The sequence below is a fragment of the Ascaphus truei genome, chromosome 2, assembly GCF_040206685.1.
Source record: "Ascaphus truei isolate aAscTru1 chromosome 2, aAscTru1.hap1, whole genome shotgun sequence".
NCBI lineage: Eukaryota > Metazoa > Chordata > Amphibia > Anura > Ascaphidae > Ascaphus > Ascaphus truei.
Window position 1 is genome coordinate 99624768 of NC_134484.1, and position 25097 is coordinate 99649864.

The 25097-nt window shown below is 42.4% G+C and overlaps 1 protein-coding gene across 3 annotated transcripts in view; it reads right to left on the bottom strand.

The window, feature by feature from the left end:
• Positions 1-25097, bottom strand: part of C2H8orf34 (chromosome 2 C8orf34 homolog) — a 464168-nt gene that overhangs the window by 376355 nt on the left and 62716 nt on the right. For 2 of the 3 annotated variants that reach the window (XM_075583769.1, XM_075583766.1), the window contains exon 2: positions 2568-2715. In XM_075583769.1, coding sequence (XP_075439884.1) covers positions 2568-2715 — 148 coding nt within the window. The remainder of the gene's footprint in view (positions 1-2567; positions 2716-25097) is intronic. The other variant, XM_075583770.1, reaches the window with a different exon arrangement.

Here is a 25097-nt window from a genome sequence, read left to right on the forward strand (position 1 = left end):
CTTTCTCCCCCCTCTCTCTCCCTTCTCCCCCCCCTCTCTCTCTCTTCTCCCCCTTTCTATTTCTCTTTCCCTTCTCCCCATCTCTCTCCCCCCTCTCTTCTCCCCCTCTCTCCCCCCTCTCTTGTCCCCCCTCTCTCTCCCTTCTCCCCCCCTCTCTCCCTTCTCCCCCCCTCTCTCTCCCTTCTCCCCCCCTCTCCCTTCTCCCCCTCTCTTCGCTCCCCCTCTCTCTCTCCCTTCTCTCCCCCCTATCTCTCCCTTCTCCCCCTCTCTCTCTCCCTTCTCCCCCACTCTCTCCCTTCTCCCCCACTCTCTATCCCTTCCCCCCCTCTCTCTCTCTCCCTTCTCCCCCTCTCTCTCCCTTCTCCCCTCCTCTCTCTCTTCCTTCTCCCCCCTCTCTCTCCCCCTTCTCCCCCTCTCTCTCTCCCTTCTCCCCCCTCTCTCTCCCTTCTCCCCCTCTCTCTCCCTTCTCCCCCCTCTCTCTCTCCCTTCTCCCCCCTCTCTCTCTTCTCTCTCCCCCTCTCTCTCCTCTCTCTCTCTCCCCGTCTCTCTCCCCCTCTCCCCCTCTCCCCCCTCTCCCCCCTCTCTCTCCCCCTTCTCCCCCTCTCTCTCTCCCTTCTCCCCCCTCTCTCTCCCTTCTCCCCCTCTCTCTCCCTCTCTCTTCTCCCCCTCTCTCTCCCCTTTCTCCCCCCTCTCTCTCCCTTTTCCCCCACCCCTCTCTCTCCCTTCTCCCCACCCTCTCTCTCCCTTCCCCCCCTCTCTCTCTCCCTTCCCCCCCTCTCTCTCTCTCCCTTCCCCCCTCTCTCTCTCCCTTCCCCCCCTCTCTCTCTCCCTTCCCCCCCTCTCTCTCTCCCTTCTCCCCCTCCCCCCTCTCTCCCTTCTCCCCCCTATCTCCCTTCTCCCCCTCTTCTCCCTTCCCCCCTCTCTCTATCCCTTCCCCCCTCTCTCTCTCCCTTGTCCCCCCTCTCTCCCTTCCCCCCTATCTCCCTTCTCCCCAACTCTCGCTCTTCCTTCTGCCCCCCCTCTCTCTCTCTCCCTTCTCCCCCCCTCTTTCTCTCCCTTCTGACCCCCTCTCTCTCCCTTCTCCCCCCTCTCTCTCTCCCTTCTACCCCCTCTCTCTTTCCCTCTCCCTTCTCCCCCTCTCTCTCTCCCTTCTCCCCCCACCACACCACTCTGTTTGCCCCCCTACACAGCAGCACTCAGTTTGCCCCCCCTCCCCAGAGTCCATTTGCCCCCCTTCCCCAGAGTCCGTTTGCCCCCCTCCCCAGAGTCCGTTTGCCCCCCACTCCCCAGAGTCCGTTTGCCCCCCCTCCCCAGAGTCTGTTTGCCCCCCGCCCCTCCCCAGAGTCTGTTTGCCCCCCCTCCCTAGAGTCTGTTTGCCCCCCGCCCCTCCCCAGAGTCTGTTTGCCCCCCCTCCCCAGAGTCCGTTTGTCCCCCCCCCTCCCCAGAGTCCGTTTGCCCCCCCCCCCTCCTTTCCACTTCTCTTTGCTGAATTCAGTGTTTGTGTTGTGTGTGCCTGTGACAGGACAGTAGAACACGCCCTCTCACTTCCCATTTGTCAGAGCAGGTCATGTGACCCTGCTCCGAGCAGGAAAGTGTAGCTCCAGGGTCTCCTCAAGCACAAAGCTTGGGAGAGCGTGTGTGCACGCGCATGAGCGTGCGCGCACAGCGTGAGAGGGGATTTGACCATCCACATTGAAGAAGGTAAGCGCGCCAAGCGCCAAGCGAGCTCAGTGCCAGCGGGGACTCGCCTAAATCCTCCTTCCTCTCTGACTTTCAATCCTGGCTTTCCTGTTTCTCTCCTCTGACTCTCCTGTCCTTTTACTGGGGGACTTCAACTGTTATATTGATGATCCCTCCGTCTCCTGGCGATCTCACCTTCGCTCTTTAACCTTTTCCTTTGGCCTCCACCAATGGACCAATTTCCAGTACTTAGAAGGATGGTCACAATTTAGACCCATGTCTTAAAACATTTCGAACCCAGGAAAAGTAGAATGAAACACCACCTTCTTTTACAAGTCTCCCAACATGCCACTTACTGTAAATTGGAAGTTCTTTGGAGCAGGTATTCAGTTTCCTAAAGTTTGTGTTTGGTTTCCTTACCCCTGTATTCCGTTGTCTTTTCTGCTCTGCATACATACAACTTGATGTGTGAACATTATAAGGCAGGGGTGCGCAAACTGGGGGACGGGGGTGAGATTTTCTGGGGGGGTTTAGCAGTTATAGAAGTCCCACTCTCTCCCCCAAGGCATTTAGATTAAATGCCAGGGGACCACGCGAGGCCTCTATAACACACTTGCCTTACCGCGACGCGCTGTCATGGTAACCCAGCATCACATGATGCCATGGGGTCATGTAACATCATGTTACCATGGCAACGTGACGTCACATAACCCCACACGTCATTTGATACCGGGGCCGAGGGGGGGGGGAGGAGGGCGCGAGCCGTAGAGGAGAGAAGGCAGGGGGGAGCACGGGGAAAGCTTGCGCACCCCTGATATAAGGAATGGCACAGATAGGAGGATTTAGGAGGAATTTAATGCATTTCAGTAACATAGCAACATGGTTACCCGGTGATTCACCTTCTGCCCACAGAGCTGCTGATCCAGACAGAGTCCTTTGTAGCTGTCCAAAATGTCCTAGTTTTGATTGCAGATGATTTATTAGAAATGGAATGGGCTGATCGGGAGTCTCTGTTATCAACATGGTCATTAATTCCTAAAGAGAACAAAAATAATGTATTTATTTGATGCTATTTCAATGGACAAAGGTATAGTTCAACTATAGTAGCAATTATAAATATATGAAGAAGATATTGCAATATGACATGTTAGTGAGCACCCTTCAAGGTCATTTAGGGCAGGGATGCGCAAACTGGGGGGAGGGGAGATTTGGCGGGGGCACTTGTGCTTGCAGAGGTCCTGCGCTCTTCCCCAAGCATTTAAATTAAATGCCGGGGGGATCGCGTGAGGCCTCTGCAACAATAAAACTTACCAGGATTCAGACGTTGTTACGTGTATCCATGGCAACGCGGCATCAAATGAGATCGCAGGGTCATTTGACATAACGTCACAGATGTCAAATGACACCGCGGGTCACGTGACCTGATGTCACGTGACCCTGGAGCGTCATTTGGCGCAGCTGCCAGGTAGGAGGGGGGGTGTGAGCTCCGGAGCAGGCAGACAGGGGGACACAGCAGGAACAGTTTGCGTTTCCCTGATTTAGGGGGAGATTAACTATACTCCAATAAGGGTTATTGGTGATCAATTCAGCATTAACGGCCATTCAAATCAATGGCAGTTAACACGAGATCTTGGCCTAAGTTTGTTATTTTTAGGATAAATGTAATTTTGGTTATTAAATCTTTCTGAAGTGCTTTAAAATTATATATATATATATATATATATATATATATATACATATATATATATATATATATATATATATATTCACCTTTTTAATTAATCATTCAATGCTCACTAATCAATTTATTTTCATTGTTTAATAATTTGACAGTTTATATGGGATACAGAAAAAAGAAAGGGACAATACAATATGACATAGGAGTGACTGGGGTGATATTACACAATGGATGTGTAAGAACAACTTGGTTCAAACTTACATATAGCCCTATACAGAAGGAAAGAGAGAATTCTCAATAAAAGGGGGGAGGGGGGACTTTCCCCTGCGGTGGAACCCAACAGCACTGGGGATATCTTATGTCCTTTCGCCACTACTGCCTCTATTGAAACTGTTAACCCCTCCTGGCAGACTGCATACAGAAAAGCTGCATCTATATTACAGTTCCCTCTCCCCTCCGACTCCAACAATGGGCTCCATATGGCTGCAAACTGGTTGCAGCATCCCCTTAATGTCAAGATTCCCTCCCGCAATACTCCCCGTAGACCTGAAGTGGAGTCAAGGTCAGGCCCAGACTTGGTAGATACTTGAATGTCCCATGAGACCAGTGGCCATCTTAGCTAAGGGTATATAAACCCCGCTCAGCCTGCTAGTTGTTGCCTGTCAACTTTTTGTTCCTAAGCAGCGGTCTGGATATTCTCTTGTCCCCGGATCTTTGTCTTTCCCTGGCTACCACTACCTTGCATCAAGCTTACAGACTTTACAGGTACCTTTTTGAGGTCTGAATGAGACGTTCAAGAGGGAGTTAATGAATAAAAATAATATTCTTCAGAAAGTAACAATTAAGGGGCAGAACCACCAGATATACGCCAATGAGCCGAGTTGGCCACAACCGCAAAAACAAATTGCAATGTACATATGATTTAGGGCACACAACCTGACCGGGGTCAGACACCAGCAAAACAATCATTTGTATGTATTCTCCATTATGGCTGTACATATCGAGCCAAACCAACGTCATTCCAATCTTCTTCATCTAAGGTTTCACCCAGTTCCTCTTCCCATTTACTCATGTATGTATTTGCAGTTTTGGTAATATACTGTGCTCAGTAACTGTTTGTATACTGCGGAGTTTAGGCCCTTTTCTAGATAACAGGAATCAAAGAATAGCTTAAAGTAAGTGGTGGTGAACGGTTTGTGTGCGGTGTGGACCTGCATGATAAAATGCTTAACTTGTAAATATAGTATCTAAAGGTTTCGGATTGAGGTACATTTTTCTGTTCCTGCAAATCCGTGAATTGTTTAATGGTGGGACCAGAAATCGGGTCTTGGACCCTGGTGATATCAGTTATGGCACCAACAGGGAGAGCAACTTAAGACACTTAAGCCCTGGAGGGAAATACACTCAAACCAGCCTAAATCAGCTGCAACAGTTCCATCAAGACTGCTGATGAGTCTCTGCAGACCCTCAGCAGCTTCCACAGCCACCCAGTTACTGATACAGTGCACCAGGACTGCTTGCAGCTCCTCACAATACCATTACATCAAACCGGGATCCACCATATGCCCAAGTATTTAAAACTATTAACAGGAGTTAGAGTGGTATCAGCGTTGGTTCTCATCTGGAGCTCAGTCATTGGAAGCTTTAAAAATGTAGCCTTGATTCCAAATACCATTGTTACAGTCTTGTCAGTGTTTAAAAAGAGTTTGTTTTGGGAAATCCAATTTTCATGTCTCAAAAAATCAGATTGATGTATGTGTTCAAGGTTGGAGAGGCTAGGACTGTGTGCATATAAGATTGTGTCATCTGCATACATGTGTATTGAAGCTCCCTTAAAAGCTGTAGGAAGATCATTGTTGAACACTGATAAGATTAGGGGCACTAGAACAGAGCCTTGCGGGACACTACAGGTGTCCAAGGGGTTGGAGTTAGAGCCTGAGATAGACACATGTTGGGATCTACCTGGTAGGTAAGAATGAAATCAGTTTACAGCATGCTTCCCTAATCCAGAGCACTGGAGTTTGCTAAGCAAGATAACATGATCAACAGTATCAAAAGCCTTAGCAAAATCTATGAATATTGCACCAGTGAGTTATCCCAGTTCCATTCCACACTGTTACATAGTTACATAGTAGATGAGGTTGAAGAAAGACGTACGTCCATCAAGTTCAACCTATGCTAAATTTAGACAACAGATACTCTATCCTATATCTATACTTACTTATTGATCCAGAGGAAGGCAAACAAAAAAACCCCATTAAGGGGGAAAATAAATTCCTTCCTGACTCTAAGAATTGGCAATCGGATTAATCCCTGGATCAACATCCTTCCCATGTATACTTATTTGGTATATCCTTGTATACCTTTCCTTTCCAAAAAGATGTCCAACTTTTTTTGAACAAATCTATTGTATCTGCCATCACAGTCTCCATGGGTAATGAATTCCACATTTTAACTGCCCTTACTGTAAAGAACACTTTTCTTTGTTGCTGGTGAAATCTCCATTCCTCCAAACTTAAGGGATGGCCCGGAGCCCTTTGTACTGCCCGTGGGATGAATAGTTCTTTTGAAAGCTCCTTGTATTGTCCCCGAATATATTTGTATATAGTTATCATATCCACTCTTAGACGCCTCTTTTCTAATGTAAATACATCTAATTTAGCTAGCCTCTCCTCATAAGTTAGATTGTCCATCCCCTTTATTAATTTGGTGGCTCTTCTCTGCACTCTCTCTAGTTCCATAATGTCTTTTCTTAGGATTGGTGCCCAAAATAGTATTCCATATTCAAGGTGTGGTCTTACAAATGCTTTGTAAAGGGGCATAATTATGTTTACTTCCCTTCCATCCATTGCCCGTTTAATGCAAGATAACACCCTGTTTGCCTTTGGAGCTACTGCATGACTTTGGGCACTATTGCTGAGCCTGCTGTCTACAAGCACTCCTAAATCCTTCTCCATCAAGGATTCCCCCAATTTATCCCCATTTAATTTGTAAGTCGCCTTTTTACTCTTGCATCCCAAATGCATAACCTTACATTTATCTGTATTAAACCTCATCTGCCATTTACCTGCCCACGTTTCCAGTCTCTCCAAGTCCTTCTGAAGAGAAAAGATTGGAAAACACTGGATTTCATTGCAAACTTTTAGCAGGGTACAGTAGTTACCGTGGAGTGTTTGCCAGATTGGAATTGGCTAAGGAAATTTGTCTTGGTATAGTAATCGCTTAATTGGGAGTGAACACATTTTCCCATGACTTTGGATAGTATTGGGAGAAGAGAGATTGGCCTGTAGTTCGACACAGTGTTTTTGTCCCACTTTTGAAGATTGGGAGAACTCTAGCAGTTTTCCAGGTCTTGGGGATATGGCCTGCAGACAGAATAGAGTTGACTATGGAAGCAATTGGTTTGGCGATGGCTGGTGCACCAAGTCTTAGGAACTTAGATTGCAGTAAGTCAGGTCCACATTGGCTGCTTAATTTTAATTTGAGGAGCGCTTGTGTCATCTCCTCTTCAGATACTGGGACAAATTGAAAATTGTGTGCAGTGTTGGGAGAGGGTGGGGCTAGAGGGGTACTCTCAGAATGAGGTTCACGTTTGAGGTTTGGGTTGCGTTTTGCTAATAAGTTAGAAGCACACCCAGCTGATACATGCTGATATATCTCTGTAATAAGATAGTAAATATCAAAGCATCCAAAATATTTTGTATGTTAAATCTGATATATTATCAATTGTGTATGTACATGCAGTGAGATTCATTTAACCATTTTCATCGAGGAAACCGCAGCTGAAAGTCATCCTGACAACGGCCAGATCGCGGCTTCCCCAAGGCCAGACTAATTGCCCATTAGGCTTAACACAGCGGGGGTCCCTGCTTCTGAATGGGACTCCCGCTGCATTAATCCCACTGAGCCACCATCAGTCTGGAAAAGCTGCGCAGAGAGAACAGAAGGAATAGGTCCCTCTCAATAGACAGCTCTAACAGGCGATCGTGCTGTTTTATTATTTTAATTTACTATATATAGTATTGAAGCAGGGGTTGTCCGGAGATGAATCGCATTATTTTCAGGTCCAGGGACCCCGTGCTTCCTAAGTTACAGATGTAACAAAGAGTATTAAGTGCAAACTGGGTAGAGATGAGTGATGTGAATGTGAACAAACCCATGAATATATATCAAAATCAGGGTTAAAATACCCACAATGACAATAGACAAGGAGAGTGGGGGGAGGGTAATAAGGGGGGCAACGTTTCAGGGAAAGAATCCGTCCTCAGGTCCGTTCCCTCATAAGGACCATAAGGTACTTTCCTTGACCCTGTCACCCCGACAACCAGAGCATCACCCCATTATCAAATCACAAGTATAATTAATACAGAATGAAAGCTCAAAAGGGCACAGTCCAGAGTACACAGGAGTATACAAGTAGTATGGTTGAAGAATCAAACCGTCAGGTTTACTGCAAACAAGTCTCTCTCTCTCCCTCTCCTGTCCAATGCAGGGGTTTCCCCCGAAACGTTGCCCCCCTTATTACCGTCCCCCCCATCACTTTTGTATACCCCCCCCCACTCTCCTTGTCTATTGTCTACCCCAGTCCCTGTCCCTGTTTTCCTTTACCCTTACCACCTTGTTTGTAGGGTCCATTATTTACCCACTTGTGCCATCATCACTCAAAGTTTAGTTATATTATCTTGTGCTTGCATTAAATTATTTACGTTTTTGGCATTTACCCAGTTTTGATAATTTTTTCCCTTAGTCAGTGAGTGCTGGAACTCTAGTTAATTTTTGACTAAAGGCTGTTCTGGTTAACACAGGAAAATAACGTTATGTTATTTAGGACATAGCTACAGCTACTGCCTAACAAACCTACTGTTGGAAGGGTGCAGGTCAGGGAGAGATAAAGAGAGGAGAGGGATAGAGGGAAGGGGGACGCAGAGATGAAGGGAGAGTACCCAGTGACTTAAATACCTCTCCAAACACTCCTATATACATAACACATGGAGAGATGCATGTGAACAAACCTGAAGTTACTGTCCCTTGGATATGCTAATTGAAATAGTTATATTTTGCACATTCAAATTAACTTACATTGCAGGTAGCTCAGGTGTATTACTTTTTGTGCACAGGTATCTCTCCATGATCTAGGATTACTTGACGCAGCCAACTCGCCGCCTCGATCAGTCGTCTAGGGTAGCTCGCTACCGGCCATCTCGCCACAAGGGTAACCCCCTAACCTTGCCCCTTTCCCCAAAATCCCCTAACGTTAAGTCCTTACCCTAACCCATTAACCCCTTCCCTTAAAACCCTAACTTTAACCCCTAATGCCAACGCTAATCTTCACCCTAAAACCTTAACCCTTTACCCTAAAACTCCTAACCTTAACGCTTTACCCTAAAACCCCTCACCTTGGCCCCCTACCCTAAATCCCAAGCCATAACCTTAACCCTTTATGTTAAAAGCTAAACCTTAACCCCCTTGACTCTTTCACTCTCGCCTCTCCTCCAAAAGATCTATTTCAGTTGTCTGGATGGGAGTAAATCTACCTTTAGGTAAGAGGTCCAGATATACAAGTCACTAAGTACTCTAGTAAGCTAACTTAATGTGATGTTAAGTCTATGCTAATGAGCTATATGCCCATAGTTTTTGCTTAGAACTACCTTTGTGGATATGAGTTAAACTCTGCCAAAATAATATCTGCTACTGTTTTGGGTAACGTCATGTTATTTTCCCTGATTTCCTGGGCTTAGTGTATCTGGTATATACTGGACACCTAACAAGCTCCTATTGAACCCCCAAAATAACCACAACATATATATAAGCATATGAATGTCACAGAGGAGTGCTACTGAGCATGGCAATATATATTTAAAATCAGAGACAGAACATAAAACACAGACAAAGCTCAGTTTTAGCACATCCAGTGAAAATCATACACAGTACAGTGCCTAAATATGTCAAACTAAAAGACCATTTTACTTAATAGATATTTATACATATATATTTAGGCACTGTACCGTGTATGATTTTCACTGGATGTGCTAAAACTGAGCTTTGTCTGTGTTTTATGTGCTGTCTCTGGTTTTAAATCTTAGTGTATCTGGGCCTGTAAATGGTAGTTAGCACTACATAAGGGGTCTATGCATCAAAGCAAATGTAGTGCTATTCTTGGGCAAAAAATACTGCCCAGATGCATTACAGAAAAAAGTCCTATTGAAAACAAGCATTTTTTGTCTGATACATCTAATGCAATCGTTTTTGACCAAGTATTGCACCAGTTTTGCCTTGATACATGGAGCCTATAACATTAGGCTCGTTAAGTTTATTCCCATTAGCCTATAATGATTGTAGTGCAGCTGGCTGTCATGTTTTAACTGCTCTCTACATCTGTCACTGACCTTAATCGTCTAGTTTCTAGTTTGATGCTAGTTTTCAGGCTGCCTGCACATAATACTTTTCCATCGCGAATCTGGCATCCTTATATTTTGCCATCCAGATTTAGAGCTTCTCATGGGTGTGTACTCTTATTGTCCCCTTTCTGGTTATTTATTTGATTATGTTAGCAGTGCATAGAGGGCGTCTCTCCTTCTCCGACACAAACCGCAAACTAACTTGTTTGTCTGTGTCAGCCGTTGGACCATCCAATAAGGAGTCCATCTATGCAAGGATCTTTTTTCCACGTTTACAATTCTCTGGAAGAACAACATTAGCTGTCCATCAATAACTGACAATTTCATCCATGACTCACAATTGGTTATTCAAATCATTTAAAAAAGGAAAACCTTGACATTGCTGAAGCTTATTCAAGGAATCGCAAATATTTTTCTCCTCACTGTTTTTACATTTCATTTTCTAATCTACAATAAAACAGATGCATGCTACATACATGCAATACATGCAAATAGCTACAGTAATACGTGATCCACCTACTGCGCAGCACTGATATAAGCACTCAACAAATCTCCTGTGATAACATTATGTTCATTTATATTTGGTTCTAACAAATCAGCTGTTCACAAATTCTATGAGCCAAAGTAAAATGTTCAAATGTTAATTAAATAGCTAAAGTGTTTTGTAACAAATATTTATGGATAAGGATTTATTGTCTACTAAAAATGTCATATCTAGAAGATGAAAACATGCAAAAATACAAGTAGAAAGGGAAGCAAAAATGTAATCACTGCTAAATCAAGAACAAACACATTTCCACTTCATGGTTAGTTTCTAGAGGTGGGCGAATCTGCTCAATTCCGGTTACCGGATTTTCTCAAATTTTCAAACCAAAATCCGTTTCTCAGTATAAAATCCGCAAATCCACGTGGATTCATCACAAGCTGCCATTGGATAGAAGAACAAGAGAAAATAGTGCACTGCCCGGGAGTCAGGTGGTGAAAAATAAAATCCTATTTATTCAGTACAATAGAACAAAAAACATCACCCCAGAAGGGGAACAGGGTCCTCCTACGCATTTCGGACAGTAAAGTCCTTTATCAAGGAGTATGAGGTATGGGGCGAGAGGGATCTCTTATATATACCTACAACAGCCTCAATCAATTACTGATGATTTTCGCACCACACTATTGCGCATGCGCGAAAATCAACAGTAATTGATTGAGGCTGTTGTAAGTATATATAAGACATCCCTCTCGCCCCATACCCCATACCCCATACTCCTTAATAAAGGACTTTACTGTCCGAAACTCGTAGGAGGACCCTGTTCCCCTTCTGGGGTGATGTTTTTTGTTCTATTGTACTGAATAAATAGGATTTTATTTTTCACCACCTGACTCCCGGGCAGTGCGCTGTTTTCTCTTGTTCTTCTACTTTGAATTTCTGGATCGACGGCTGGCACGCCATATTGGACTCTCAGACTATAGGAGTGGGTAAGATCACAAAGTTTGCACTCTAATTGCGTTATTTGATCATTATGGATGAGTACCTGTACCTTTATTCCTCCAATGAGGCGACTCTGAGGTGATATATGCATTCTTATTGTCCCTCCAGGAGAAGTGATTCTGGTATTTATTGGTGACTCACAGGTCATTTTTAGTATACCCACTCCGTTATATAGTTGCATATAAGAGTTCTGTCAAGATTTATGGACCGATAAGCTTTCCCTGACGTTGGAGCACCTATCTCCCCCATACCCAGCCATTGGATAGAACCCATGGACGGATGAACAGAATCCAATCCGCGGATTTAGCAATACGTTGGTGGATTCTTAATGCTGCGCTTATAGTGCCGGCGACAGTGACATGTCGTCATGTCAAAACAGATGCATTGAATCCGTTGCATGTGCTTATAGTAGGCGCGACGGAGACGGCGCGACCTAAATCTCTGAAGTCAGTAGAATTTGATTTTTACAGCAACGGTCTCAACATGTGACAGGCTATAAACCATCAGATAGCTTCTGATGCAGGGGGGGGATGTGTGTGTCATTGTGTGTGTGTGTGTGTGTGTGTGTGTGTGTGTGTGTGTGTGTGTGTGTGTGTGTGTGTGTGTGTGTGTGTGTGTGTGTGTGTGTGTGTGTGTGTGTGTGTGTGTGTGTGTGTGTGTGTGATTGTGTGTGTGATTGTGTGTGTGTGTGTGTGTGTGTATCTGTCAAGTGAAACACACTATATTAACAACTTTAAAATAGTAAATTCTCCCGTAATTTAAAGTAAAAGTAAAGTAAATTCAACATACAAACAGAAATTGCAACTCCTCTCTGTTTCAGCCTCCCCCCTTGCTCTTGTCTCCGCCCCTCTGCCTTCCGTCACTCCCCTTGCAGCAAGAGACGTCTCCAAAACTCAAATTACAACTTTTGTAAGAGACGTCATCCGTTGCCGTAGCCGGCACTATAAGCGCAGCCTAAGAATGGATTGCTGAATCCGCGGATTGGATACAATCGGATTGGATTCTATAAATCCATCGACGGGTTGCGAATCCGCTCAGTGTATTGTTAATAATAATAAAAAAGCCACAAAACGTTAATCACCCTTTTTAAGATTGATCCGCAGAAATCCACCGACCAACGTAACCGGCCGATCCGCTGCGGTTCCAAATCCACCCAAAAAATGCACCCATTTCTATTAGTTTCCTGTGTCTGAAGACTTGAATACATTTAGAAAAAATGCAAGGAGCATGAGGAATGCTCCTAACAAAGAATTCACTTGTTGCACACCACCAAATGAAGCAAAAGGTAACGTTTTCTAGGTATACTTAAAACATATACAGTATCACTGTATAAACTATACAACAGTAATTAAACAATGAAGGGTGGAATGGTATAGTTTGCAAAATCAATAAGTAGTCAGGCTCAGAAAGTAATAATAAAGCTAAATCACATGTAAAGCAAAGAACTGAAGCCTTGATAGTATATAGCAAAACCACACTGGGGAATGATAGCCTGTGGATAAGTGTATGCATGTGTGTCAGGCGGAGGGAAGTATATGTCACAAACATCACCGTGGGATATAGAAATTCAAATAAACCTATAGTGACACTAACTATTTATAGTATAAACAGAGAGTTTGTCACAGCCACTAGTAATGATACATGTGGTATACACAGTAACAGCCAGCATACAATGTAGCAACAATGCAGGGCTCCATGCTAAAGAGAAAAGCCAGCTGTAATAGCTGAGACACAGAGAGAGTAACACATGAGGAAGGGAGCTCCTAAGCAATAGGCTTGTTATAATGGACCAATTGCTGATTTTGCAGTAGGGTCTCTGGTTGGGTGCTTGATACAGCTGTATGGATTAGCAAGAGGGTTATCTAAGTGAGGATAGAGCTCAGTGTAGCCTCTCTGGCAGTATTCATCTGATCAGCCTGACACCTCATTTGTTACTCTCTCTGTGCCTCAGCTATTACAGCTGGCTTTTCTCTTTAGCACGGAGCCCTGCATTATTGCTACATGGTATACTGGCTGTTACTGTGTGTACTACATGTATCATTACTAGTGGCTGTGGCACTCTGTTTATACTATAATCAGGGCTGCCAACAGGGTGGGTCTGTCGGTGTTAGTGGAAGATACAGGCAGCTCCGTTACAGAGATCGCAATGGGAAGAGGCTCCCTGTGCTGCCTGGAGGAGGAGAGCAGGAGGAGGTGAGGGGGGAGAGAGGCCCTACAGGAGTTGGTGAGGGGGAGAGGGACCCTACAGGAGTTGGTGAGGGGGGAAGAGAGGCCCTACAGGAGTTGGTGAGGGGGGAGAGAGGCCTTACAGGAGTTGGTGAAGGGGGAGAGCGGCCCTACAGGAGTTGGTGAGGGGGAGAGGGACCCTACAGGAGTTGGTGAGGGGGGAGAGGGGCCTTACAGGAGTTGGTGAAGGGGGGAGAGGGGCCCTACAGGAGTTGTGAGGGGGGAGGAAGGGACCCTACAGGAGTTGGTGAAGGGGATAGGGACCCTACAGAAGTTGGTGAAGGGGGAGAGGGACCCTACATGAGGAGGTGAGGGGGGAAATGGGAAATTAAGCGTACAAAGCAAAGGGACTAGGAGAAGAGAAGGGAGTTGGGTGGGGAAAGAGGGAAGGCGACAGGAGGGGGCGAGGACACATTTATTAGTATTATTATTATTATGGAGTAGGGAACTGGCTCTTATTATTACAAATGACCCGTAGTATTTATATCAACATTACTAATATTACTATGTAACTATGTATTAGTACCTGATTAATACAAGTATATTAAATATATAATATTATTGCTAATTGTAGTATTATCCATGACTATTATTAGTGTTAGTATTATTAGTGCTAGTATTATTACCTACATTCACGTAGATTAGGGCTGTCTAGTTCACTGTATTTTGCCAGCCCTGATAATCTTAATACACTGGGGGGAGGGGGGTGTATACACGTCCACGGACAGAGGAACTCGTACAAATAAAGCTTTTATTTCATTAGTATTTTTATATGTATTTGGGGTCTTGGTGATATTTTTATATGTATTTGGGGGCTTTGGGGTATTTTTTATATGTATTGGGGAGGGTTGTTTTTTTATATGTATAGTTTTATATATTTTTATGGATTGGGCTCTTTTGTTGATGTATTGGGGTCTTTTGTAGATGTATTGGGGTCCTTTTTTAGATGCATTTGGGGAATTTTTTCTGGATGCATTGTTTATTTTTTTTAGATGTATTGTTTTTTTTAAAATATGTATTGTGTGTGTATATATGTATGTGTGTATGGGGCGTTATATGTAATTTTTCTTATACTGTTGCGGCCCCTTTTATCCTCCTACATCCCCGAAAAAATTCGGGGATGTTTTCCGTTTGTCACGGACTTTGCCGCGCGTCAGCCGCATTCACCAGACAGCGCTAATGGCGCTAAACATTGATAGCGCCCGCGGCGCCAAAAACGGCCGAAAACATGCCGCATCTGCCCGCGATTAAAAAAATCGCGGGGAAACGGTTGCAGGAGGTTAAAGGCGGCCACACTGTATGTGGGTTGTTTTTTTGTATGCATTTGGGGGGTGGGGGAGGTTGTATATATTTGGGGGGTGGGGATTTTTTTGTATGTATTTGGGGGGTGGGGGAGGTTGTATATATTTGGGGGGTGGGGATTTTTTTGTATCTATTTGGGGGTGGGAAGTTTTTTGCATTGGGGGTGGGAAGTTTTTTGGTATATATCTTGTGGGGAATTGTGTGAGGGGGAGGGAATGAGTGAGTGTGGGGTAATTGACTTGACAGAGGGAGAGGATAGAGGGTGAGTGAGGAAAAGAGGTGAGTAAGAGTGAGACGCAGGGGAGAGAAATACATGCGAGGCGGGAGAGTGAGAAGGGGTGAGACGAAAGGGAGGGAAATACATAGGAAGAGGGGGGGAAGAGAGGGGGATCATGAGGTGTGAAATGGGGGGGCGGCGGGCAATACTGCCGACACGGGGGTGGGCCCTGCTCAAAATTTGTGTCCTGGGCCCCACGATTTCTGTTGGTGGCCCTGGCAGTCAGGCTGCGCTATTGGCAATCCCATGAGAATCAGACAAGTGCAATCCCTTTCCCACAAACTTCAGGTCCCGTTCCTCTAACAGGCACTATCTTAAAGGGCACGTTACTAACTGAAAACAATATAAGGTAACAGTACACCTCTTAACACACATGACAATACACACACAAACCTATTTACAGGACTCACAGTAAGAACCCCAGTCAGAACACTGAAAAGGCGGGCTTTATATACCCTTTGCAGGGGGAGTAAACAGTGAGCCCACCCAGTTAACCTTAGCTAGTAGTCCCCAAAGAAGGGGCTACATTTATAATTCGGATATGTCGCCTCACTTTTGACTTCAACAATATAAATGCCTAGCTCTTCCTTTCTGTTTCTTCCCCTGTTTATTTAGTCACATTATATATTTTTATATTTATTACAGAACAATGATAAAGCTTTTTTTCTTAATTAGTATTACTATTCTCTTGATGAAACTCAGCTCTTGTTCAATTCTAAATGATAACTTGGATATGAGAAGTAACATGTTTTTCAGAATGAATCATGATTTTAATCCTGAAGAATATAACATTAATTAGAGATGTGTTCACAAGAAGAAATTAAAAGCATTCATTAAAAATGACAAAACCCCTCTGAATAAACATAAGTTAAGTATTTATTTAGTATCTTATATAACAGAAGAGTCAAATATATGTAATTAAAAAAAAAAACAGGAAAATAGTCCTTTCAAAGGAAACTAATTGTATATGTCAAAAAATGTATTATATATATTGTATTAGATATTCCAAATGTTAAAGAAATAAAGTACTACCCAACCTATATTGCATAGTATATAAAAATTGAAAATCCTAAAACCTAATATAACTTTGCAAACTAATTCAACCTTGGATCAGCCAATGGGTTGCATTTGATGGTACTTACTTTTTTAATTTACAGCCTCAGAGTACCACTACTATGCCCAAATAATGCCATTTTCTATTTAAAGAAAAATGGATTTATTTAAGGAAGCCTCTCACCGTTTCTGCTATTTTTTTTAGCATACATATTATATAAATCTTTCTAAAATGTGGTCGCTATAGCGTTTCCTTAATATTCTATTTTTATTATTATTATTATTATTATTATCATCACAATTTATAATGTGCCAACATATTCCTAGTATAAGTAAATAGCAATGGTTGGAGCCTGACTTTCAAAAATTCTCCAATCGAGGTTTTCAATTGCCAATTACTATTAAAATGATGTTGAATACACAAATAGATTTTTTTTAAAGTAGTTACGTTTGCACCTTTGCTGCATCACTCATTTGATGAAGGGGCACAGAGTATAGGCATGAAAAGTTATGATCCTTTTTGTCACTGTATGATTGTAAATCGCTCAATAAGACATAAAAATATGATTGCTTTTTGAACATGTTGAACAATGCATATATTATTGTCCTGGCTTTCTAATCCAAGTCTTGCTATAACTTGAGTACTGTATATCCTGTTTCATGTGTTTCTGTATTTGATGGAATGTGGGGTTTTCACTTGTACTGTCTATGCTACACATACATCAGAACTAGTAGACTCTCTTTTTTTGCCACCACATCCTTTATGAAGTTGTATACAACTACAAAAAAAGTTTGATATATAAGAGAAATAAATACACCATTGTTTTTTTTAATGATGATTACGTAAACAGCAGTGGGGTTGAATTACAGTATTTATAAACTCCCTAACAGGGTGTTATTTTGTGCCTCAACCTAAAAACTGGTTGGAGCATGGATGGCGATAATTTTCCTGCGGGAGACTAAATGGTCCTTTAACCCTTTGAGTGGCACGGCCCTTCCGGCACTCGCGATCACGTGATGATGGAATGAAAGGGGATTAATCATCCACCTTCATTGCACATCTTGTCAGGACGCAAACATCCATTAGAGAACGGGACGCTGATTGAGCCACCTGTGCTGAAGCAGGGATAGCCTGAAAATCTAACCAGGTGGTGGCCCTTAAGGACTGGAGTTGCCCACCCCTGACGTAGTAGCTACCTCATGGGGCACTGAAAGGGTTAAATAACATGTGGAGTATGCTAATAGATCAGGCTACCACTACTTACCTAGTTACATTTGCCGAGACCAAGGCCCATATTTACGAATTCCATAAGATGCTTTCTGGCGCTGGAAGACAATTTATAGCCAATTCAAGAGGGCCAAAGTATTAATTTTGGTATCTCTTATGGCATGTGTCATGATAATGTCATGAGATATTATGTATTTTAATACCTCTGGTGCTTCAGGGGTTAGTGCGGGTACAGTTTGATTTAAAAAAATACAAAGAAATGTTTATGGCCTGCTTGCCCCTTGGCCAGGCCTGGTTGTAGGATCTAGAGATGTAAGTAAATTTTGGTTCTCCCAACACTAACATAAACAGGACCCTGGATACATGATTAAATATTATTATATTATACTCAACTGCAATAACTTGCCATTGTTTTTGTACTGTATGTATTTCTATTATTACTTAATGAAGAGAATAAGCATGCATCAGCTTATAGCAGCAACTGCTTCTCTTTACTAAAACATCAGAGGCTACCCAGACAATAATGCCCGCAATAACTGAGAAGCCAACAATTCTAAACAAAAGATTGGTATATTACAGTACAATTACACTGAGAACATACAATATTTGCTTACACTGGAATAGTTATTGAGATTCACAAGTTACTTGGCTTTGCACAGTAATGAACCCACCAAAAATGGATTACTAGGATTTACCAGAGGTGACAGGTACTTTAATTATTATTATTATTATCAATGTTACAGTATGTCCTTTATTTTTAAGATAATTAAACAAGTAGCTGTGTTATGCGGAGCTTCAGTTGATTATCTGTAAAGCTTAAGTAATTAGTATATCAATTTGAAAAAAATATTATAATTTTGATAAAGGTAAACAAACATTCCCATAGAAAAAGCTTAATACGGATCTCTGAAAAGCTTGCGACTGGAGTAGTAGAAGAGAATATTGTTAATTCAAATTCGATTTCCTCATGACAAAAGCGACATTGCTGTACAGTATTTTGTAGCCACAATACTCTGGGAAGCGAGGCAAGATATTCAATTCAGTTTTTCAATGTTTCATGATCCCTTCAATTTTGACTTTTTTATTGTATGGATTGCCATATAATACACCGCAGACAACTGCATAACTTGTCTATTGATGGCTAAAAATATATTTGTAACTTTTCCAGAATTCAAAATGCTCACACCAATTTGTCCAAAGTGAAGAAAGCTACTTTTGTCCAAGATGCAGGAGAATATGAAAGGACACTGGTAAATATTCTGGAACTATCATCAGCATGCAGGCACATATTATTCTCATAGTTATTCTGTAATAGCAAACGCCTCTTTAACATCTAAAGTGGTGTCTTAATTAAAGACAAAACACCAAAAACTAAAAAAAATTTGGTTGAGAAAATTACAAAGCACCAAATGTTCTAGATTGTTAAAATTGCAATCTGAAACTTGGGGAACGCTTCCATAAATTGATTTAACCTTTGATTTCCTAATCATGCGACACCTTCCCTAGCCATGTGTTATGTTAGCTCCCAGTGAATAGTACAGGTTTTTTTTTTGCCTGCATATTTTTGCCTGTTTTATACCATACATTTTATCCACACAAATTTTATAGGTTAAACCTATAGTGTGGGTACATATAAAATACCTATAAATCAATACTAACAAGGTTACTTTAAATAGAAATGCACAATGTGTAAAAGCTACTCTAATGTTCAATATAGTTGTATGTAACCTCACATACAGTCAATATTGTCTATGGAAGGGAAAAAAAGAAAAATAGCGCTAAACACTAACCTAATAATCTTAGATTAACTCCTCAGGGAGTTTTTAGATTATGTACCACTCCCTGGGTGCTTTTACATTACCATGGGTATACCGCCTGTATGCTAATTAGTTAAGTGTCCATTCCATTGAACACTTCCTTTATACATATCTAACACAGTATATCGACGTGTTGTTATTTCCCTTTTGTGTTTGGGAACCGCAAGAATGCCACAATTATTTCTCAGCTGTCATATGGGTTACTAGTGCAAGCACAGAATACCCACTTACGTTCTCAGCTTGAACACTGTATTAGGTACTCCACGTTACCACTTTATTAACCAACAGGATAATTCGTACCCTTACCGTAAGTACAGTCATTTTAGTGATTCACTACCAGCTTACACCTTGACTTACCAGTTTATTTCACTTCCAGGGTTGGGTAGTTATACGTGTAACCACCTATTCACAGGAACTCAAAGATCTTTATTAGGGACTTTGCTATGCCCAGACTAGCTCTTGGCATTTTATCCATGGTGTAATCCATGCCTCCTAGGTAGTTGGTTTAACTGAGTCATAAGCCTAGGCACAGTGTGCGATATTGACACACTGTCAGAGGGATTTATTTCCCCAACCGGAGTTACTCCACTCCTATTGGTTCCATACAGGCACAATTGTACTGTTTATTTTAAAGCCCATTATTTTATCAGTTGTTCCAAATAAAGATTATTTTAATACGTTCATATATCACCCTTGTTCCGTGATTGAGTGCTTACATATTGGGGTTCTTTTTCTCTCTAGTTACTACTGTGCGTAGGTTTACTGGCTATGCACTTCTTTAACCAGAGAACAGAGGGTAGAGGGGTGCTCCACTAAGACAAAACTTCATCCATGAAACATAAATCTTCAAGGACCCCAATGTGGCAGAGTGGGTTACTATAAAGAATGGCCTGTGAGTCACTCATAACCAAATGTGATACCGCATCAAAATAGCTAGCAGAGTCCAAGTTAGAGTACTTAACTATAATGGTCAAACATAAAGATATGAAATCCTTACCCACTTTTGCAGTCTTTAGGGGTCCACTGTGGCGTGCCAGCCATGGAGATGAGAATCCATATACAAATAGAACAAAAGCAAACAGCGCACTGCCAGGGAGTCAGGTGGTGAAAAAGTAAAATACTCATTTATTTCAGAACATATCTGATAAAAACATCACCCCAGGGGGGGTAACAAACAGCCCCCTACACGTTTCGGACAGGTAGGTCCTTGATAAATGGGTATTTTACTTTTTCACCACCTGACTCCCTGGCAGTGCACTGTTTGCTTTTGTTCCACTTCTTTAACCAGGCTGTAAAGAGTGACTCACTGTGAGTGCTCATTTGCATGTCATTACCCAGAATCCCTGGCTGCAGTGGAAGCATTCCTTGCTGTGATAATGAGGAAAGGCAGGGTTGCAGACCTGTGCAAATGTACACACACGTGGTATTTTTATTTGCTGTATACTGTACGGTGGACGATTTTTATCACTTTTTACGCACCATAACTTTTTTAATGTCTGGTTTTACCCAGCTTCACATTGCATAGACAGCAACCAACCTCACACTGATGATGTCTGTGAATCGGTTTACTGGCTATGCATCTTAACCCAGGCTGTGCTGAAAAGCTGTGTAATACGGCAGGCATAAACTTATAGGGGTCCCATGTTATAATGGAGAATATGTAATCTCACTGAGTGCTATTTGCATGTCATTACCCAGAATTCCTGTCTGCAGTAGAAGCATTATTTGTTAAGCAATAAATGGGAAAGATAGGGTCTGCAGACCTGTCTGAGACGTGCAAATGTACTCGCAAATGGTATTTCTATTTACTCTGCAATATACAAGAAAGATATATAATATATCAGGCACTATATAATCAGACACATGAAAAGTGTTTTCATAAAGAGTTCATATTATCGCACTAACAAAAAACGCCTTAAAAACGCCTTCACATGTCAGGTCTTAGGCTTTCAAAGATAAGATAACATTCAGTAATAAAAAGGTGTACAGGCTACAAAAACACTTTTTCTTTTGCACACACAAAATAGAAGATCTGTGCATCACAAAATATGTTACTGATAATTTGTGACTAAAATCCATGTTTATATGGAATGTGCTTCAAGAACTTCTTTGCTCTGTTCACTGTTTACACAAGAGTTATACATTCTTTTATGAAAACAGACAGAGACCTTGCATGTTGTAATACAGTTTTCAAAGCGTCAGGGGAGTTCGTCTCGAAGTCATAAAATAGAAAAACATATCATTGTGCAAAAATGTTTGAACAGTGAAAAAGGTGAAAATTCTATAGTCTATAAGTCTATAGACTATATGGTCTCTCTTTTTTCTCATTTGGAGGTTGTGATAGGTGGCTGCTGTTTACACATAGGGCGCATCCACCCCTTAAGTTGGATGACTGTCTAATTTGATTACTTAAAATGTGAGTAGTCATTTTGGATGAATTTTCACCTTTTTCACTGTTCAAACATTTTTTGCACTATGATATGTTTTTCTATTTTATGACTTCGAGACGAACTCCCCTGACGCTTTGAAAATTATCCACGAGAAGACAAGTGAAACAGTCTTTTTTCAAGGTTGTAGTTTATTTTGAGGTTTTTTCACCCTACATATGCACTTTAAGTAGGCACGTGCACTATCACTGATTTTTTGCATTGTCACTGATTGTATTAATCACACTATCACTGTCACAATAGTGGTCGTTATTATTATATTTTGGGTTTGTTTTGAGCGCTATTGTTATTGTTTTCCTCACATGTTGTAATACAGAAATGGAAAACAAATGGCAATCAACCGAAACAGAAATCTCCTGGTTCTGAAGGACCATTAGCGCAGCTGATTCCAAACATCTAAAGTTTACTTACGGATGTAGCCTGGTACCACCTGGGCTACTAATTCCTCTACCTAGCACATAAGCCCTGGTACTAATGCAGGCAGTGTTAGGGTTACATCCATGCTCCTTGCTGCTGCAGTAAACAACTCCCTTGAGTGACAGGGGGGGATGGGCCTAAAGGCCTGGGTAATGCCCTATCAGTGGCACAGACCTAGGACCCTCCCCTGGGTACAAAAGGAGCTGCAGTTTCAAATGTAGTTCTGTTCTATGCAGTGTTGGAAGTGTGGAGCCAGGGCTCTGGTTCCCCTTCCTTCCCCTCCCTCAGGGGAGTGGGATCTTCTACCCCATACTCCACCAGGGAGTATGGAAGTCAAGGATAGACCTTTTGGGCATCAAGCCCTGGGGGTTGAGTCCAGGGACAAAGAAAGCAGCAAGCTGTGAGGTGATCTTCTGCTGGGTTATGTAGGGTCCAGTGGGAGTGAGTCTCTCTTGCTTAGGAAGAGGTATGCTGTAATACACTGTGTTGCTGTATACTGATGTGAAGGAATAAAGACCCCAGTTACTGTTTTGTACTCCTGCCTGAGGCTGCAGTTCTTCAGGGGGAAGGTGAGAGTGTTTTCCACAGGGGACTGTAACTATTTGTGATAGGCCCTGTGGGAATGGAGGCGCTGTACCAGCAGAGAGAAGAGCAAAACAGCACTGAAAGCCTGTCCCGCTTATCCCCACTGCCACCGGCAGATGTTCAGAGCCACCTATGAACAGGTGGCACCAACAACAGGTAACCGCAGCACATCTCCCTTAGGGTTGGGGAACATGGGTTACACGGATAAAGTTTTTTGTTATATTTTTAAACGATGAGGACATAGACACTAAAAAGATGAAATGCAGAAATGTAGAGGCACTGGGGGAGGTGGCTGCTGTGGCGGCGGGTCCATTCTTTTCAATGGCACCTCCCCAAGAATTAAGCCATCCGGGCCATGATTGGGGCGGTCACGTGTCCCTGCTTGTTCTTTATAAAGATGTAGCAAATGTTATTACTCCCGCCGGGACACTGCAGTGCGGCATACAAAACGCGTCAACGGGAGAAGCGGCCATTGGTTTGAATCAGTAGTGTTCCAGAATGGGGCAGGGATAATGCGCCATTTCTCTCTCGCTACCACACCAGTGGAACTAATAACGTCTGCTACAGATGTAAGTATCACAATAGTGGTACAATATGTGACTAACTAAAACACCCTAAACTAAACAGCGCTTGACCTATAACTTATGAACGTGCTCTAACAGTGACGAAAATACAGTGAGAAAGTGACGTCCCCACGTCACAAAACACGTTAGGGTGGGAGGAGCTTAGATGAGCCGTCGGCAGGGGAGTCTCCAGTCACGGACCAGGACCAGTGCCGGAACACACCACGGGCAGTGGCGGGAGCCTGTACATCGGAGCCTGCTGCAGAGAGGCGGTGAGACCGCCCTGTCTGGGCTGCGGCACTAAGGGGACTCCAGTGCAAGTAGCGGACGGCATCCTAGTATTGATTTTATATCACGTTCACATGTGAGTGTACATTTGGCTGTCGTAGCCATATTTGAATACATTGTTGTGCTATCTACACTATCTTTGCTGTACTCTCTCCTCTTTTGGGCCAATCGTCATCTGGACATCCGAGAGCATCAAGGGCATAGGAGATCGAGGAACTACATGTGGGATTCGTGACAGCAGCGGAGAAGAAGGGGTTAAAGCACAGATCCTCTCAACCACACCTAACAAGAGAAATCTTGTAAGTAGGCATAGTGTGTTGGTTTTGTAAGACCTTACCAGTCCAGGTATACTGCGCAATGTTGTGCTTTGTTTAACCCTTCCTTAGGGGGAACATTAAGAATTGGGCCAGTCAAGAGAATCACCATCATCCCACTTCAAGGATTTGGACTATCTAAGGACTGTGTATCACATGGACGAAGTGTCTTTTTGAGCACCAGGTATCCTTCTTTTCCCTTACCAATCACAATAGTGGTGTAGTCAGAATATTAAAAGAATATTAGAAGTTTTCATAGTGTTTATGTAACTCTCTAATCAGACATTTGTTGGCCAATAATATTCAGATGGATGGAATCATGTCCCCTGGGCTTCAAATACTCTTGTTCAATAACCAGAGAAAGCTCACCTTATATGAGGGCATTATGCAAGTAATGAAAAAAGAAGTTATGCAGAAGTCAGAAGATGGCACAGGAGTTATTTAACTGCAAGACCTCAGGGTGATCTGATAGAACTCTATCTTCCTACAATTCAATCTACCGCCTGTAATATTCTGTGAATTACCACTTATACAAGTCTTGATTGAGAACATGTCAGCAATTGCTTTCACAAGTCCCTGCATACACAATAAAAAAGGAGAAAGTTGTCTATCTTCCCTCCTACTCCATTGAGTTTATCAGATTTATTATAACCATTATGCTGCTGAAGAGAACATTTCAAGAAAATAGCATTGTGGTGTTCAAATCCTATTTCTGTTCATCTCCCCTCTGCCATACATATAGTGTGATCTACTTTACATTGTAAAACTTCAAAGGTTTTCTTTTACCCTAGAATAATTTTTCATTATTGGCCATTTTATTTCTGATTATACTCTGACTCATTATTACACTTGGTGGTTTACATCTAAAATGCTGGGAAAGTATACAAAGTAGAAAAATAGTGCACTTTGATAATGTTGACCACAAAGGGAAGTGAAATGAAGAATAAGGAGACGTATAACCCTGAATATTCTTACAGACATGAAGAAAGCTCAATGTAGCATTTTGCAATGGCAGATATGCCAATATTTTTACCATTGGCTTGGATGGATTAACTTTTATAGCTTTAATTAGTCGACCGATAGCAGTAATTCAGTGAACTGAAATGTTTATGATTTAATTTATGGAAATAATTTAGAAATTAAATATTTGATTTTATGTTTCAGATGTTTTCTAGGTGATACTCATGATTCTTTCAGCAAAGAACACAGCTGGAACAAAATGAGGCTTATAGGGAGATTGAGAGGAAAAGTTCACATGAAAGGGAGGTATTATACATTATAAAGACTAGATGTTTTACAATAAAAATAGCCTACATTATAATAAATGTTCACATGCAG